The 18,012-nt window shown below is 30.5% G+C and overlaps 1 protein-coding gene across 1 annotated transcript; it reads left to right on the top strand.

Annotated features, from left to right (window-relative positions):
* Nucleotides 1-10,598: 10,598 nt before the first annotated feature.
* On the top strand, nt 10,599-16,279 carry LOC127799598 (WUSCHEL-related homeobox 8). Its single transcript, XM_052333772.1, has 3 exons — nt 10,599-10,947; nt 13,994-14,524; nt 15,839-16,279. Exons 1-3 carry the CDS (start codon nt 10,731-10,733, stop codon nt 15,922-15,924), a joined length of 834 nt encoding a protein of 277 aa, XP_052189732.1. The 5' UTR covers nt 10,599-10,730; the 3' UTR covers nt 15,925-16,279.
* The last annotated feature ends 1,733 nt before the right edge of the window (nt 16,280-18,012 follow it).

The raw sequence follows: 18,012 nt of genomic DNA on the forward strand, positions 1-18,012 counted from the left end.
ACTAACTTTTGGAAATAATATAATTACATTATATTATAAAATTAAGAAATTAATATACTTTCTTATATAAAAATAATTTATATATCTGTATATTTTGCGGACTCATTTATTAATATATTATATAACTTGCAATATAATTGACCTTCACAAAATAAGGATTTAACTCAAATGGGCACCAAATCATTTGAAGTGTTTAGAATTTTAAAAATAATATTTGAATTGATAGGCAAATAGATCAAATCTCAAAATCTTTTGGGTGTAAACGTCAATACAAAAACCTTAGGGGTACCGATGAAATTAAGCCAAAGTGTCGGTGAAAACAGAGCAATGGTTGGGATGGAGACATGGGAGACACGTGGCAGTGTTAAGTTGATCCGGAGATTGCGGGTTGAGAATTTGTGATGGTCGGTTTCCGAGGGCGCCACAAAGGAGTGCGATGGCGCATTTACTATTTAGTCCATTTTTATAATTATAAAAACAAATAATATATTTGTTGTAATATATAATTTGTACTAAATTTTATGTTAACTTTATTGAATAATATTTGATAGTAATAATTTATTTTTTAATTTTTGTAAGTAAAAACAAAAAATAGATACAATCTAAAATAAAAAATAGAGAAATAATACTTTTGAAAAAAATAAGATACAAAAAAGTAAAAAAAATATGTCAATAAAAAATATAAATTTTTTTTGTTAATATAATGTTTTATATAAAAAAATAATTATTCAATTAAATATAAACATAAATTTCATTATCTACTGAAATAAATATAACCACAAGTTATTTCTACTTCTAATATGATCGTAAATTATGAATACATTTAAAATATTTTTCAATATTGTGAAATCCGCAATGGCCCTAAAACATTTTTAAAATTATAGAAATAGTTTAAAAGCGTTTATTTTAGTGTTTTTTAGCATTATGAGGCGTGAAACATTTTGGAAAAGCCAATACAGTACTATTTTGGTGTTTTCATGCATCAAAAGAAATTAAAGAAATGACTCGTATTACAAATGTGTAAACACAATAAAAGTTTATGAGGTATCGTTTGATAATAATAGTTTAATTTTATAATTTTTTTAGGCAAATTAAGCTTTGATATAGTACTCAAGTTATTTAAGAAATTAATTGTTATGTAAAGGTCTCATAAGTTCAAATTTTGTTAATGTACTTAATTTTTATTTTTTAAGAAATATACATAAAAGGGTATTTTTGAAAAAAAAGTTATTAACAGGGTTTCATAATACGAAAAGATGATGTTTGCTAATGTAATCGTATCGATATAGATATTGAAAATCTACTAAAAGTCTAAATTTAAAAAAAAAATATTTTGCAAAAATAATCAATACAATTCCGAGAAATGATAAAAATATTGATAAAGTTTCAAATTTAAAAAAATTATTTAACGAGTTTTAGGTGATAAAAGGTCAACAACGAGGGACATTTTAGATGCCTAAAACTCTTAAAATTAATTATTTTATAGATTTATAACTTTTTGAACACGATTATCTAAACTCGTTACACAGAAAGGCCAAAATGAAGGAAATGACGGGTAAAAGGAATTTGGACTTTAAAAATATTTAGTGTTGCTCATATTTTACAAGAGATGTTTATTTATAAATCTAATCCTATTAGAGTTCGTCGAAAAATACCTGGTACTATAATTATTAGGAAAATAATACCTAATCCCGATAATACTCTAAAATCTTTTTAATTGTTCTATGATTTCTAGCTCCGGAATCGAATCATTTCCTTGCTTTTTCTTTATAAAAATTTACACCTTAGGTGTATTTCCATTAAGTTAAAAATAATTTAGTCAAGAAACTGTAAATTTAATAAAAACGTGCATATTATAACAAATTTCAAATATGATTTTGAAAATCAATTCCCTTAAAAGGACACGTGGACTATGTGACGAGGGTGGAGGTGGTTGATGTTTGACCAGATTTGGAATTTAATCTGGTAACACGTGGGCAGACAGAGAGGCCACGTCATCGTTCCGTAGCCGACTTTTGACGTTAGTGCTCATTAACTCTTGAAATTTCAGATTCCAATGTCTATGTATGATATATGAATAGTATCATGCTACATGTACATCATTTTTGTACATCTTGAACTACACAAGGGGTATTATGACTAAAATATCTTGCGCCTCTCCATGAGCCTCAAGCGCCTCTATGCGCCTCATGAGGGGTTTTTTGTCATAATACCCCATTTTGTAGCCCAAGGTATACAAAATGGGTGTACCAATAGCATTTTCCATATAAATATGATCCACAGTTCCACGTGTAAGGTACCGTAGGTTCCACGATTGGAGCTCATGTTTGGTAGTAGTGTTTAATCCGCTTAGTTTGGATCAAATTATATGAACTTAAATTGGTCAAATACATATTTTAATTTATATATTTATATTTTTTTATTATTTTAAAGATACCCCTTAATGTACGTAATTTTGAGTTAATTATATTTTTAATTTTTTTATTATTTTAATTACATCCATAAATTATACAATATCGAGTTAGTCACTTATTTTAAAAAAATTATTGAGAATAATAAATTTAACAGTATAATTAAAACAGTAAAAAATTTAAAAGGTGCAATTGATTAAAAATTATAAGTTAAGTGATGATTTTGAAATAATAAAATGTTCGAGTATCTAAATAAAAAAAATGTATAAGTGTAAAAATTAAAATATATATTTTGTCAACTTAAATTATATTAGATAGTGTTGTGAGATAGGCTAAAATTTATTAAAAGATTAAAAAAATATCTAAATTTTTTTTTTTAGTTGAAAAGGTAAATTTTTTTCTTAATTGGGGGGTGTCTCCACAAAGCACAAACATGATAACTTTGATATCTAAAAATTTCTTCAATAATTATACAAAAAAAATAGATATTATTCATAAAGAATTATAATTCTAATCAAACTTGAAATACTAAGATAAACATTATCTGTAAAAATTTAAATCCTAATAGATCTCGAAAAGTTCATATTTCCCTATAAATAAACAAGCTCTCATTTCAAGAAAAAATACGTCTTTGATGCTGCCTTTAATATAGCCTTCAAATTCTCAGTATTTGAGTTAAATATCAAAGTGTTTATACTGAAACTTCAATACACCCTCTGATAATTATCTTTCTTGTAGAATCAAAATGATTTGATGATGATATTTCCAATCAATAAATCTATTGTTGAGTTTGAGTGGGAATAGATGAAAACTACATTTTTTTAAATTAGCGTTGAAATTAGACCGTTGGATTTGATTTTGAATTTTCTTCCTATTTTTATATAAAAATTTAAAAAATATTATATATATAATTAATAAATAATATTATTATATTAATTGTAACTATTTTAAGTCTTGGATTCGACCAGACTAAAAATCAATTGAAGCCCATATTGAACTAGAATTTGAATACCCCTAATGATTATCACATGAGAGTTAGTCCAATGACTCCAATTATGTATCGTTGGTGCAACTTGTCTCTTATGAGCCTTTAATGTTTGATTTTCAAGGATAAATGGGTATATTTTTTGTATTAGTTACTAAGATAAAATATTTTTAGAGGTATGAATATGTAACCTCTATTTTTTTACTTGATATGGTAATTTAGGATTATTATGTGTAGTCGAAATTTATTTAATACATACTTAAAAAATAATAATTGAAGATTTTTTGCCATAAAATGATTTGTTATGACATTTTGAGGAGGATTGGAAAGTATTTTTCTAAAATTTAAAATTAGGAGTTTGAAAAAGCTCATCGAGTCATTTTATGGTATTTTCGACTCTCTAATCGTTATTATAATGACAAATTTATAAGGTGATTTAATTTAATTTACACTAATCACTAAGTTAGAAGACAATATTAAATGCAATCATAGTATCACATCATCACATTTACATAGTATTATGGTTCAATTATATCTAGGGGTGTGTTCCATTAAAATTTACTAATTGATTAAGTTAAACCAAAAAGCAAAATTGAATCAAACAAATTGATTAACTCGAAAAACTAAACTAATCGATAATTGAAAAAATTGAATCGAATCGATTAAATTGAAGAAAACCAATAAAAATCACACATAACCAAAGAAAATAACTTCATTTTATAAACATCACAATAACATCGTTCAATATGTTTGGTTAGTTCGAGTCTTCCAACTAAAGAATTAAAAATCAAATTTTTGAAAAAAATTAATCAAACTGAATTGATGTAAGAAAAAAATCAAATCGAACCGATAAATTCGATCGATTCAATTATATTAATTCAAGTAAATCAAACTTTTAATCTTCGCTAATTATATCACAATATTTATACACTTTTTAAATGCACAAGGGGCCATACAATTGGGCTCCCACAGATGATCATTGGGCTGGAAGCCCATGAACAACTCATTTATTTCTTCAAACGGGATGGCAATGGAGAAGACATATATGATTCTTTTCTAATTGTATCCATATTCTAGGCTACACAAAAACGGAAACAAAAATATTTTTGATACGAAACAAAAACATGAAAATGGATATTTTTCTAAAAAATAGACATAAATATGGTCTCAAACAGGAAAATAGGAATGAGAAACATTTCGGAAACGAGAAAACAGTTCCAAGCCATTTCTGTGCAACATTGCCCTTATATTTGTATTGTACTCTTAAGTTATTTCACTTAACCCTTCATTCTTGGGATAACCGCTCTTATGTGACCTCTCGTGCTCGTATCCTTAGTTACGTGAGGAAAAGTAAATTGCAAGTGTAAGACTTTATCTCACTATGTAAGAAAATATTTGAACTCGCGTCTCATCAGATTAATATCTACATGACACTCATATTTACTAACTGACTTATGCCCTGGGGGCACTTAACCCTTCATTATTATATTATAAGACTTTATATTTTTTATTTTTTTTTCTTGACATTTTTGCAAGAAAAAAACCTTAAAATGTAACGGATTATAATATTTAAAAAATTTTGCAATTAAGTTTTAAATTTGTGAAAAATGTATCTGAATATTGGGTTTTTTTAATATATAAATTCTAATATGTAGTTATATCATGATAAAGTACAAACAAGGAGCCTTATCTATGCCGCCTACATGGACAGCTCAGCTGGTCACAGTTGAGGGCACAAAATGCCTCCAAGGTGAAGTTTGGGATAAGGACCAAGGATCGAGTCTCGCCAGCGACAATGTGGAAACAATATCTCAAGATGAGGGGGGCTCCTTGTGCGCAGTGCGCATTGGTCTAGCCACTGTGCCCGATTGAGTCACCATGATTAATCCCTTCACATTCTGTCGGGCCGGGTGTGGGAGCGCCTGGGGTGAGCGATTCACCTTTTGGGACAAGAAACCTTATCTATGCTGTCTTAGTTGTCCTCAATTTGTATTTTAAAATCTTATTTATGTTGGGTTGGCATCAAGTATGGCACTCTAGTGTGAATTGAATGTTCTAAAAATTAATTAAAATTTAAAAAAAATCACTTGAAAAAAGGTTTTTAGTGAGTTAAAATAGAAAATATAAAACGTCAAATGCAATGCTTGAAAAATATAAAATAATAATGATAAATGACACAAAAAAATTATAGTGATTCAGTTAAACCCAGCTTACTTCACTATTTTATCTCTTCATCAAGGATTTTTAAGTCTACTAAAACCTTATACTTAACCAAGTAGTCCCTCTAATATAAACCACTATGAATACAATTCTCTTGCCAAATTTGGTAGGCCTTTTAACACAAAGTTAGGATTACAAGAAGGAATACAATCAAGAAGATCGAAGAGTTAACATTTTTAGTTATAATATCTCTAAAACAAAATACACAAATATTAATATACAAGATAATACAATTGATATATGTAGTATTTTGAGAGAGAAAATGAAAGTTTAAGCACTAAATAAAAGAATGAATACAATGGTAAGGTCTTGACATTTTATTTTAATTTATTAGTTTTCTCCAGTGTTTTATTGGGTTGTATTTATAGGTTTCTCCAAAATTTGAAGAAAAATTAATCGTTATTAGTCGTCAGAGCTTGAAAAACTAGTCGTTAAAATGATTTGCAATGAAAATGGTTGACATGATCCTAGAAACAATCGACTAATTAATGCAAAATCTCAATAAATAATTGACATGAGGGAGAAAAACGATTAATCAATTTTTATACATTAATTGTTGACTAGAGTTGGCTGAGACCCTACATAAAACCAGTCGATAGGTTTGTAAAGTCGATCGACATTTCAAGCATAAATGGTCTACCGATTTGCATAAACGATCAACAGTTTAATCTTCAATTTTGAAAACATGATTTTAATATTCAAGTGCTATATGATCAAACTTGATGTATAAAAACTTATTTTTCAAATAACATCAAAACTATTAAAAACGTTTTTTGGCATTGGATATTTGTCAGTATAGTACTTAAAAAAATAATTTGGTTGCACCTATAATAAAATAATTCAATGCTTAAAGAATCATTAAAAGATGGACACTTAAAAGAAATTTTTCATCATCAAAACAATATTAAAGAGCAAAACAACAATCTATACCCTCTTTCTAAATATTTTTTAATACCCAAATTCTCTATCAACATAAAATTTTAATGAGAATCCAATGATAGAGGACATTCTCATCACTAATCCTTGATGGTTAACATCTTGCTTTAATTCAACAAACATCGTGGGACCCACAAGAGGGACAGAAAAAGATGCCTTTTCTACCCAATTCCTAAATAGGAATTAAACAAGTGGATTAGTCAATCACCTTGACTTTTTTTTTTATAGTATTAATTTCAAGATTTAAAGTTTAAAATTTAAATTTATTATATTACATTTATTAAAAAATTTACAATAATAGATTGAAATTATGTCAAAAATCATATCAAACTGATCAAATAAATTTTTAAACTAAAAAAAAAAAATCAAACTGACTAAAAAATTAAAATAGTAAAGTATAAAAATAATATTATTTTTTATATTTTAATCGATTTAATTTTTTTAATACATAAATTAAATTAATTAAATTTAAAAATCAAACCGAATTGCCTAACACTTAAAGTTAAAACTAAATTAAACTAATAATTTTAATTATTTTAATTTAATGCAGATGTTACACGCCCCTAGTTTTATACAATGAAAACCGCATAAAAAATGAGAGCCACCTGATTGGACATGGTGGGCCCACCCCATGTGAACGGTATTGAGAAAATTTGTTCCCTTTGTTCGCTTCCTTCCATTCGGTTGGGCACTCGCACCCTCCATGCACCAACCAACCGGTGGATAAATTTTGAGTTTATTAAAAATCTATTTAAGTATTATTATTTTATAAATTTAAATTTTATATTTAATATTATTTATTATTATTAAGATACAATAATAAATTTGTAATTACAGAAGAGTATTCGTCTTCAACCTTCAATTTTCGAAAAACTTAAAATAGAAAACGATTAAGGAGATAGGGTGTCTCTCACTAGAGTCTCAAATACTTTAGTCACGTAAAAGAGAATATAAGATCAAGATAGATACATTAAAGATGAGTTGGTATATTCTTGAATTTGAAAGAGACTCTAGAATATTAGAAAGAGACTCTTGAGAGAGTCTATTGGGGGTATTCTGAAGCGACCTCTAAAACGATTTCTCAAAAATATACCTGGAATGGCCTCTGAGAGAGTGTTTGAGAGACTATTCTGTCGGCAAGGTTTCTCGAGTTTTTTTTTCTTGAATTTCTTTGTATTAGGCTTATCTTAGATTTAGATCCACTTTCTTAAATAAGACTAAGACGTTGTTATATTAATCATAATTTGACATGTTAATTGAAGTTAATGATTCACGAGTTCTTTCATTAACCTTTTATAGTAATACTTTATTCGTAATTTGACATGTTAATTGAAGTTAAAATAATATTATTTAATTTCATAATTATTATATATTATTAATAATATTACCAAAATACCGAACGGCCTTTTGAAAAGGTAACGCTGGTGGTCTATTCTCGCCCGTGAAACCCGGCACTAACGTTGCTCGGTGCGCAATGCGCATGCCATGACATGCTTCCAAATGGCACCGACTTCTCTATGTATTTATAGTAATATTATTATTTGACAGTTTTATTCGGCCAAATTTATATTTGTATGTTTATATTTTTACATTTTTTTGTATAATAATTTAAATATTTAATTATTTTAATTACATACATGAATCTAATGAGTTAATTTAATTCTTGTACTCTAATTTTTGAAACTATATATTTAAATTAATTTAATCCATGTACTTTCATGTATAATAAAATAGAATAATATTATGAATCATAACTGATGATCAGTCATATGCCTCCTCATTAAATAAGGTTAAAGAGACCATTTGTCATTAAAAAATGCTATTGGTATACCTTTGTGTAGCTTAAGGGGTACACAAAGGAGTGTCAATGACAAAAAAGTCCTTCATGAGGCGCATAGAGGCACGTGAGACACATGGAGACGAGGGATATTTTGGTCATAATACCTCTTTATGTAGTCTAAGATGTACAAAAGTGAAGTACACATAGCATGACTCTGTGCCATTATATCATCTGTCTATCACATCCTCTAATAAGGATATGACATATGATTGATCATTAGTCCTAATATTATTTAATAAAAAAATATAAAATGAGATGATAAAATATACATCACACTCTGTTCATCTCAAAGTACATGAGTTAAATTGACTCAAAAATATAATTTTAATAAAAAAATAAAGTTGTCAAAAAAAATATAAATATATATATATAAAGATTAAATTTACTTGAAGATGTAAGTATAAAAATATAATTAAAATAATATAAAATTGTGAAAATACGGAAATAAAAATATAGGTCGGCCATTTATTATTATTTAGATTATGATTTCAAATCTAATAATGTGACACGTTGCATATGATACGCGACGGATGATATAAAATTAATTTATATTTAACCCATGATTAGCTAAGTAACGTGCCATCAACAAAATCCGTATTATTTATTAAGGGTACTGCAGTCATTTTCCAATCACTAATCTCCACACTAACCGTTGCCATCTAATCTAATCATTGCTGCACGTTAGAGCTTTCACCTCATTGAGTATGAAATTATGAATTAAAAAGTATATTGAGCTATTATTATTTTAGTAATCTAAACATCAAGTATTATGTACCAATTTAATAATAATCAAAATACATTTAATATCAAAATCACTATTTATTTGTTAGAATGTATCCTTTTTTAGATTAAAGCTCGTTATTAAAATTTGACCTAATTTAGATAATTTAAAAAATATATAATTTTTTAAAAAACTATGATGACGATAGCTTAGGTTATATGAAAATTAAAACAAAAAATAGATACGATACGAAACGAAAACGAGAAAACATATTTTAGAAAAGTGAGAAATGAAAATGTGAGAAAAATATATAAATAAAAAAATATAAAGATCTTTTATAAATATAAATTTTATTATAAAAAATAATTATTTAATTTAAAAATAAATATAAATTTTATATAAGTCCTATTATAACTTATTAGTTAAAAATAAATAATAAATTTAAAAAAAGAATATTTTATCTTTAATTTAATCTCTAATATTTTATAGACAAAAACGTATTTTTAAATTAAAAATATATTTTTAAATTTTTTTAATATTATAAATTGGTCTAAAAAAATTTTAAAATTATAAAAATGACTCATAAATTTTTTTTTTAGTGTTTCTAGGCATTTTGATATAGCAAACGTTTTGAAAACACCAAAACGAAAACACCAAAATGACACCCTTAAAACGTTTTCATGCATCACAGGTGATAATAGAGAGATTGGACAGTGTAAAAAGCTTAAATTGGTAATTTTTTTCTAGATATATTATTTATTTTTAATATTTTTTTATGATATAGAGAGGTAATTGTGTGTGTTGGAGACATTTTGAATTTTTGAAATACTAGACATTATATTTGATTGTATTCTTATTTTAAAATTTAGAATTTAGAATTTAGGATTTATTGATTGTAAAATAATATAAAAATTTAATTAAATTAAGCAAATTTATATGTATTAAAATAGAAACTAATTTTAATTTTAGAAAATTAATTTAATTGAAATGATAAAATTAATAAAAAGAAGTGAAATGACCGAAATTAATCAAAATAAAGAACTTTATTCAAAATAAACAATGTTAACAGAGTTTGATGCAAATTTAAAATATTTTAGAAATACAATTATTGCGATGATAATTTTGTAGATAACTTAAAACTTAGGGGTATTTTTGTAAAATAATTAATTCAAAGTTTCAATAAAAAATGATAACCGACCCGATAGGATTTTGTTTTTTGTATAATTTTTAATTATTTATCATTTTTCGAGAATTAAGTCTTAATTATTGAATAATAATAATAATAATTTAAAATAGTTTCTACTAGCGAAAAGCTCTTAATTTATGTAAAAAATATATATTCTTACCTTTTAAAGGAAAAAGAGGAGAAATAGAAAAGACATAAAAAACAAGAAAGGGCGCACGAGCTCTAGGCGGTGCTAACGTGCGCGGACCGGGCGAAGGGTAGGCCAACGAGCAGAGGAAATGATTGCATTTCTTTTTGTCTGCGTGTAATATTCGTTGTCGTCGTCGTCGTTCTTCTCATTTCTTTGCTTTCTCGCGACTTTTACTGGCTGTCTGTTGACATCTCTCTCGCACAGAGTGAGAGTTCTGGGAGGAGGCAGCGAAGAGGAGACGATGATGATGGATTGGGACAAGCAGCAGCAACAAAAGCAGCAGCAGCAGCAGGAAGAAGCGGCGACGATCAGCACCGCCGGTGCCAATGGCATATTCGTGAAGGTGATGACGGACGAGCAAATGGAGATCCTCCGCAAGCAAATCGCCGCTTACGCCACCATTTGCGAGCAGCTCGTCGAATTGCACAAATCCCTCACTTCTCACTCCGATCTCGCTGGTCGCCTCTCTCTCTCTCTCCCTCCTTCCCTCCCTCCCTTCCTCTATCTCCCTCTCTCTCTCTCTATATATATATATATATATGTATATATATATCTGTTTGTACGCGCTTGCTTTCTTGCTTCTGAGTTTGTATTTATGCCGTGCGCTTCGGTAATGGCTTCCATAGTGATCGAATCGTCTCAAGTAGAAGCATAATTCGGAGCGGTCCGTTATATCTCTCACGCGTTCCCTTTGGTTTCTTCTTCAACACTGCAAGTTGAATTTCCGCAAATACCTTTAAACACGTACAGCTAAGAGTCGTCTTATTTTCGTAATATATCTATTGATCGGTCAAGTTTGATCTTTCTTTCTTTCTTTCTTTTTTTCCCTCTTAAGCGGTCAAGAATTGAAATCTTACCTAAGTTCGTTTCGTCGATAAATCTTTCTTGATTTTTTTCCGTTTTGATTTCGTAATAATTCTGTATTTCTACTGATTTGTCGCTGAAGCCATGATTTGTCTTTTTGTTTAATTATCGTCGTCATTGTAATGATTGTTGTTGTTGTTGTTATTGGGGAAATGACGTCATTCGACATATGCACACTTCCAATATTTCAAACAAAAAGTTGTTAATTCACCTCTGTTAATCATATTAAAAAATGGAGCTTTACTGATCAGTTTCATCTTGATTAACGTTGTGGCAGTAAAGGAAGTTCCTCGCATTACTTCAATCATTCCTTTTCATTTTAGTACCATTCTGTGGTTGTTAACCAGCATTTTTTGTCAATACTTATTCTAGCTATTGTTTCTTATTGGCTCATAATCTTTGCGCATGAAAAAGTTCTGCAAGTTTATTTGATAGAGCCGGCCGTATTCCTATTGAATTTCAAGCTCTCATGCCCAGCTGTGCGAATGGGTTAGGTTAATTTTGGTTTGAAGCGTTTTGTATTTGTAATTTGTTCGTGTTGTTTTTTACATAATTGATTAATCTTGTATTTGGTCTATGGTTCGACTTTTTGTTTCTAATTTGTACTTTGTTGTTTTTCACAGTGATTTGATCTTTTATTTTTGAATCATGAGAAGCTATGTTTTAGTCAGTTTTTTGCAACTTACCTTCTCATGGCATTACTTGGACTTTTTTATCTTTCTAAAATCCATGTATTTTTGTCGTATAATCCTTAGTGTGTACTATTTTATTCTTTTAGTTTTCTTTATCTCTTTTGGGTTGATGCATAAGAGATGTTAATGGCCAAATTTTGTGTTATCATGCTCTGGCTTTGCAATAGATTGAAAAATATGAGAAGGGAGGAAACCCTGAAGGTCTACTTTAACCCTCCATTTGAATCTAGAATTTTCAATGTAAAGGAAAAAAAAAAAGATATGAAATTGTTTACGTACATGCACATAAGATTTTTTTTTTCTTTTTCCTTTCTTACTACAGATCCTAGTTCTAGACATGGTGTAAAACAAGTTGCACCTCTACTTTCGTTTGATTGAGTAGCAAAGAATGGAAAGATGTTATTTGTGGCCTTGCATGTCAATAGGAATGATGATGTTTGAAGTCTCCAAATGCTGAAAACATAAAAGAAGAAGAGAGCATTTCTCTTCATTTAAGCTGGAAGAAAATTGCCCATTCTCTTCCTTTCTCTTTGTCTTTCCTCTTTCCTGTAGTTCATATAGATCTGCCATCTTCTCTTCGCTGCCTTTGCTTCTTCCGCTCTTCTCCCTTCCAGAGATGGAGGGAACTCTTGACATGATTGTCCTTTCTCTCCTATTTGTTGTCATAAAATGATTGTTTTTCTTGTGAAAAATATAAGATACTGTCCAAAAATGATTCATTTAACCAAACCGTGGAGTTCTGTTCTTGAGATGGACTCTGTCTTCATTCCAATAAAGGCTAGTCATGCTTGTGTTTTTAGATTTGTTTTGTATGGATGTATGGAGTGTTCCATCCAACCTCATGGGTCATTGAGCTGGCCTTTCCTAGTAAATTCTTTTTGAGTGATTGTGTGCATCACAATGGTGGAATCTTTTTCTTAGTTCTGTCATACCTGTAATGCTACATTACAGGCTTGACAAGTTAAGTTTTTTCAAAACAGAGAAAAGGAGCAGGAGCAGTCGTTATAGTCATACCACAAGATTTCATACTGAAACAGCTCTTGGTACAATTTGTTAAGCAGAAAATTCACCAAGTTTTGGCCTGTTAGCTATGAGACAGGACTTTCAATCTTTGTCCACAGTTTCTCTTGCTTTTCTAGCCAAAGATGGTATTTTCCTACTAGTTTTACAATATCAATTATTTTCATTCACCACCATCTCATGAAACTTTTCTATATGAAGATGGTGTTGGAACTTTTTCTCATTATTCACTTGCTAGAGAGGTGTTAGAAAGAAGAGCATTTAATGTAAAATTTTTCCACATTATTCATTTGCATGGATTTTTATTGTTAATGTGACTTTTAGAAGTCATTTGATATTATGAATGTTGTGCCACTAACCCTAACTTGGTTAGGATAAGGTGTAGTTGATGATGACGATGGAGAACTAGTTAGACTGTCACACAGACTCCTTGTCTATGCCTATAACATCTTTGCCAATTTGTAAGTTTGCGAGTACGAATGTGTCTTTTTTCTTTCCTTTTTTTTTTTTTTTTTTTTGGTGGGGGGGGGGGTGGGTGCGTGAGGGGAAGAATTAGAAAACCAGTCCTTATAGCAGCGTGAATTGATTAGAAAGCGCCATGCTCCTGTCCATATTCAAACTGAAAATCTTTTATTAATAAATCTACGGGATGTGTGTGAATTTTTGTAGGGCTTGCTTTTTCCAGGGTGAAGAGATTGGCAGAATTGATATTAAAAAAAAAAGTGTTATATCAACAAGAATCAATCAAAAGAGACAAATTCTCCAAATATATGCTTCCAAAATATTTTGGGTCTGTTCTTTTGCTTTGGTACCTTGGTAACTGTTTATCTTCTGCATCTTCTGCCATCATAACAGAAAAAAATGAGGATGCGTTGTTAAGTGTTAAGAAAATTTAGCTTTTGACAAAATGTTGCTTTTGCTGTTGCAGGAGCCAGGTTAGGAAATCTCTATTGTGACCCCTTAGTTACATCTGTTGGCCACAAAATCACTGGCAGACAACGATGGACTCCAACACCCATACAGCTTCAAATTCTTGAGCGTATATTTGACCAAGGGAATGGGACACCTAGCAAACAGAAGATCAAAGAGATAACGTCTGAATTATCTCAACACGGCCAAATTTCTGAGACAAATGTCTATAATTGGTTCCAAAACAGGCGGGCTAGATCAAAAAGAAAACAGCAGGTTGCACCATCGAACAATGCTGAATCAGAAGTGGAGACAGAGGTTGAATCACCCAATGAAAAGAAGACAAAGTCAGAGGATTTTCAGTCTCAACATCACGTAGCTTCTAGGGCTGGGGATTTATGCTTCCAAAACCATGAAATAAACTCTAGGATGCATTCTTTAGATTCTGAAACCAATAAAGTAGAGCCTGTGTTCCCATCAGATGGCAGTTCAAAACCTGCAAGGAGTTCAGAACAAATTTCTTTCTATGACAGTATGTTATCAAACCCAAGTACGTATACCAACATTTTCCTTAACTTTACTGGCCAATCTAGAACCTAATTGTGTGTATAAAGGATTTTGATGGACCTCATCTACGAATGTGTCTTTAGTTATGTGCATGCCCATGAAATTTGCATGATTACAGAATGTTATGTTTACATTGAAGTTTTTCCCTTTTGTAGTTGGGTTTCATACTTGGAAGTGCATCAGCAGCTTGTTCAATTATGATTTATGAAGTTCATGCATATCCACAGTCTCACGCTTCCTGATTGCATTGATTCCTTTGCAAGTCTACATAACTAGCCTCATCCTCCTCGTTACTTGGCTTGCCCATGCAACTTCTTCTTGCTTTCCTTCTTTTCACCTTGTCGTCTTCTGCACATCTGCCCTCCATTTTGGTGTTATACATCTTTCTTTTCACACGCATATGTTGTCATGTAGATGAACGTGTTTATGGTCATTGTTTTGATACTGACTTTCCAAAAGTTTGTATTTAATGTTTTTTTATGCAATTTAAAGGTCAACCAGTTGAACATAGGTGTCATATCCATATCTGAGATGTGTCTGATCTGATGTACTTGTTACATGCTCCAGATGATGTGATCAATAGTAATGAGTCATTGAGCACATCAAAATACGTGTTAAATGCACCGCTGCATGTGTTCATCTTTGATCACTTGGTTGAAGTTGAAAATCTTTTTCACTTTCATGTGATGTGTTGGATGTAAATTAATATTTGGAATATAGTAATGTTTTGACTTGCGACTTTATAAGTTTTTTCATGGATTACTAATGACTATTGCATTAAAATATTTTTACACTTGTGTTAAAATGATACGCCATTGCTGAATGAATGTTATTTTTTCTTTGTTAAATTATGTTTAAATTTAGAGAGTAAATGCTAGGTTGAATTAGCATTGTATTTTTGGTACTTGTAGTCTATGCATCTTAGATTATGTATTACTCAGATGCAGTGTTATACTGGCTGTTATGTGCTCTTAAATTTAGTCGGCTACCATATTTGACATGATTTTTAATGGGAGATTACTGCACCATAAACGGGGATGATGCAAAAATGTTCTGTAATACTTCCATGTGGAGATATTTAGTTAGCTCTTTAGATAGGTTGAGAGAAGATTTTAAGGAAAATTTATCATTATGCTTATGTTATTATGAGCCTTTCTGCTTTAAACGATGGGATATGTGGATGTGGTTTAACTTTGGGCTTATGTAAAAGGATGTTGTGTATTAATAAGGTAGATTTTTTGTGTGCTGTCCAGTTGTCAATGGACATACTCTAATTGCCTCCTCCTCGGTGAATCAGGAATTGAGCACTTGATCGGAAAGATGGAAATGTCAGGGAGCTACAATCCATATATGCAGGCCGATGACTACAATATGGCAAATTGATACTGTTGTGCACTGGTGTGATTTTTGCTTGGTGAAGTACAACTAGAAGCCAGAGCGTTCTAGCATGGAATTTTACTGCCCTAGGTATCTGCTAAAGCAAAATAACTGTTTGTCCATCAAATATATTAGCCCTTTCAATGTATTAAAGCTGCTTAGAGTTTTTAATTTGTTTGTTTGCTTCTCTTTATGAGGTCTTTGGTTGAGTATTGGACTCTAGTAATGGTTTCAGGAGCCCTGAGTGAATGATATTGCTACTTGACTTATTAGGAGAGGTTTCCTAGTAATTAGAGTCTTTCGAAGCTATGTTTGGAACACCCAACTTTTGACAGAAAAGAAAGGGCCAAATTTATTTTTTTGTCTCTGTATTTTTACGGTTTTTTTTTTGTGGCCACTCAAATTTTTCATTGTTTCGATTATATTCCTGAACTTATTCTCAAATTAATTTAACCCTTATATTTTTGACATTTTTCTCATGTGGCAATCTGAACTTTGTATTGTTTTGATTACATCTCTGAATTTGTATTTTTGAGTCAATTTAATCTCTGTATTTTTTTGTGTAAAAAAAATGAAGTGAGATAACAAAGTATACATCACATTCTGTTCATATTAAAGTACAGGGGTTAAAATTAATTCGAAAATGCAGGTTCAGTAGTGTAATCAAAATAATGAAAAGTTTGGGTTGTCACGCTAAAAAAAAATTAAAATATAGGAGTTAAATTGACTCGAAAATGACTCAAAAATACAAGTCTATAGGTGTAATTAAAATAATAAAAAAGTTGACTAGTTACAAAAAAAAAAGGTAAAAATATATAGGTAAAAATATAGATTTGGCCAAAAGAAAATGATACAACTTCTGTAACATGCACTTCTACACATACATAAGAAAGCCAATTCTCCTTCCCCTTACTTTTCCTTCCACAAAACCTAGTTCTTAAGATGTGGAACAAGTGAGCCTGGCCACACGCAACTAATTGATTGGTAATACCTTTTCTGACCCCTCTTCTTGGCAAAGTTGGAAAGGACAAGTAAGAAGGTGAGTCTTAGTAGTAACAGCGAGGTTCTTCCTTTGGGACTAGAAGGTTATAACTTTGAGTATTAAAGATTGTCTTTTTGCAAAAAAAGTAAGAGAAATGTTACGTATAAATATGATACTTCTCAATCTTTATAAAACTAGAAGTTTCTTGTATTGAGCAACCTGTCCTATAACAACGAGCAACTGCCTAAATAGACAAGAGACTATTGGTTTTGAGGTTGACCTTGGATTATGCTTAAAAATAGACGGACACTAGCTTCAACCAGCTTCAACAAGAGTTGATTATGAACATGGAAGGTTTTCAATTCATCAAGACCTCAACATCCAGGAGCACTAAAAGTAGCAGCAGCAGCGTTGCACTGGTAACTTCTAACCTAATAATACTTGTTAGAATTAATTCTGAACCCTTAAAAGACAAAGTAATATACAAAGAACTCTCCCAGACAATCTAATCTGATTCCTAGTGGTGGTGATCCTTCTATGGTGATTTCTGACAGGCCTGTTGAGTGTCAAATCAGGCTGCTTTTGACATGCTGTTAGATTGGACTGCAGGCCAATTCCTCCTTGAAGAATCATTTCTAAAAGGATAACATTTTTTGCACCGAAAAGCTGCGCCAACTTCATGTGCCGAGGTGGGGGAAATTTTTTGCCTCGGCACACGAAGTCGGCCCACCTTTTTGGTTCATTTATTAGTGTCTTTACTTAATTTAAATTCTGCCAAGGATAAAGAGGCAAGGCCCCGGCATCAGCCACCGCCTGGAATATGCACTCTAAAAGCTAGTGGAAGATCGCTCAATATCTTCTTTGTAATCCTTTCCGGGTTGAGGGTCTCTCCTACCAAGTTCAACCTTTCCCTCTTTTAAAGTAAAAACTTTGCATGGTGCTAGCAAAAGGGCTCAAATGCTCCCACTAAGTCAGAGCTTCTTTTCATTAAAAGGGGCATTCCCCTTTACTGTTATTTCATGAATGCCTACACAACTTTCCGTTTCTCCATTATCCTTCAAAAAAAAAAAAAAAATGACTAGACCCTCTTGTATTGGCTAGGAGTGGGGATT

The sequence above is a fragment of the Diospyros lotus genome, chromosome 4, assembly GCF_014633365.1.
Source record: "Diospyros lotus cultivar Yz01 chromosome 4, ASM1463336v1, whole genome shotgun sequence".
NCBI classification, from domain to species: Eukaryota; Viridiplantae; Streptophyta; class Magnoliopsida; order Ericales; family Ebenaceae; genus Diospyros; species Diospyros lotus.

Coding starts and splice junctions, on each gene's coding strand:
- LOC127799598 (XM_052333772.1), top strand. CDS start 10,731: ATGATGATGGATTGGGACAAGCAGCAGCAACAAAAGCAGCAGCAGCAG. Junction 10,948..13,993: donor TTCTCACTCCGATCTCGCTG/GTCGCCTCTCTC, acceptor TTGCTGTTGCAG/GAGCCAGGTTAGGAAATCTC. Junction 14,525..15,838: donor CAGTATGTTATCAAACCCAA/GTACGTATACCA, acceptor TCGGTGAATCAG/GAATTGAGCACTTGATCGGA.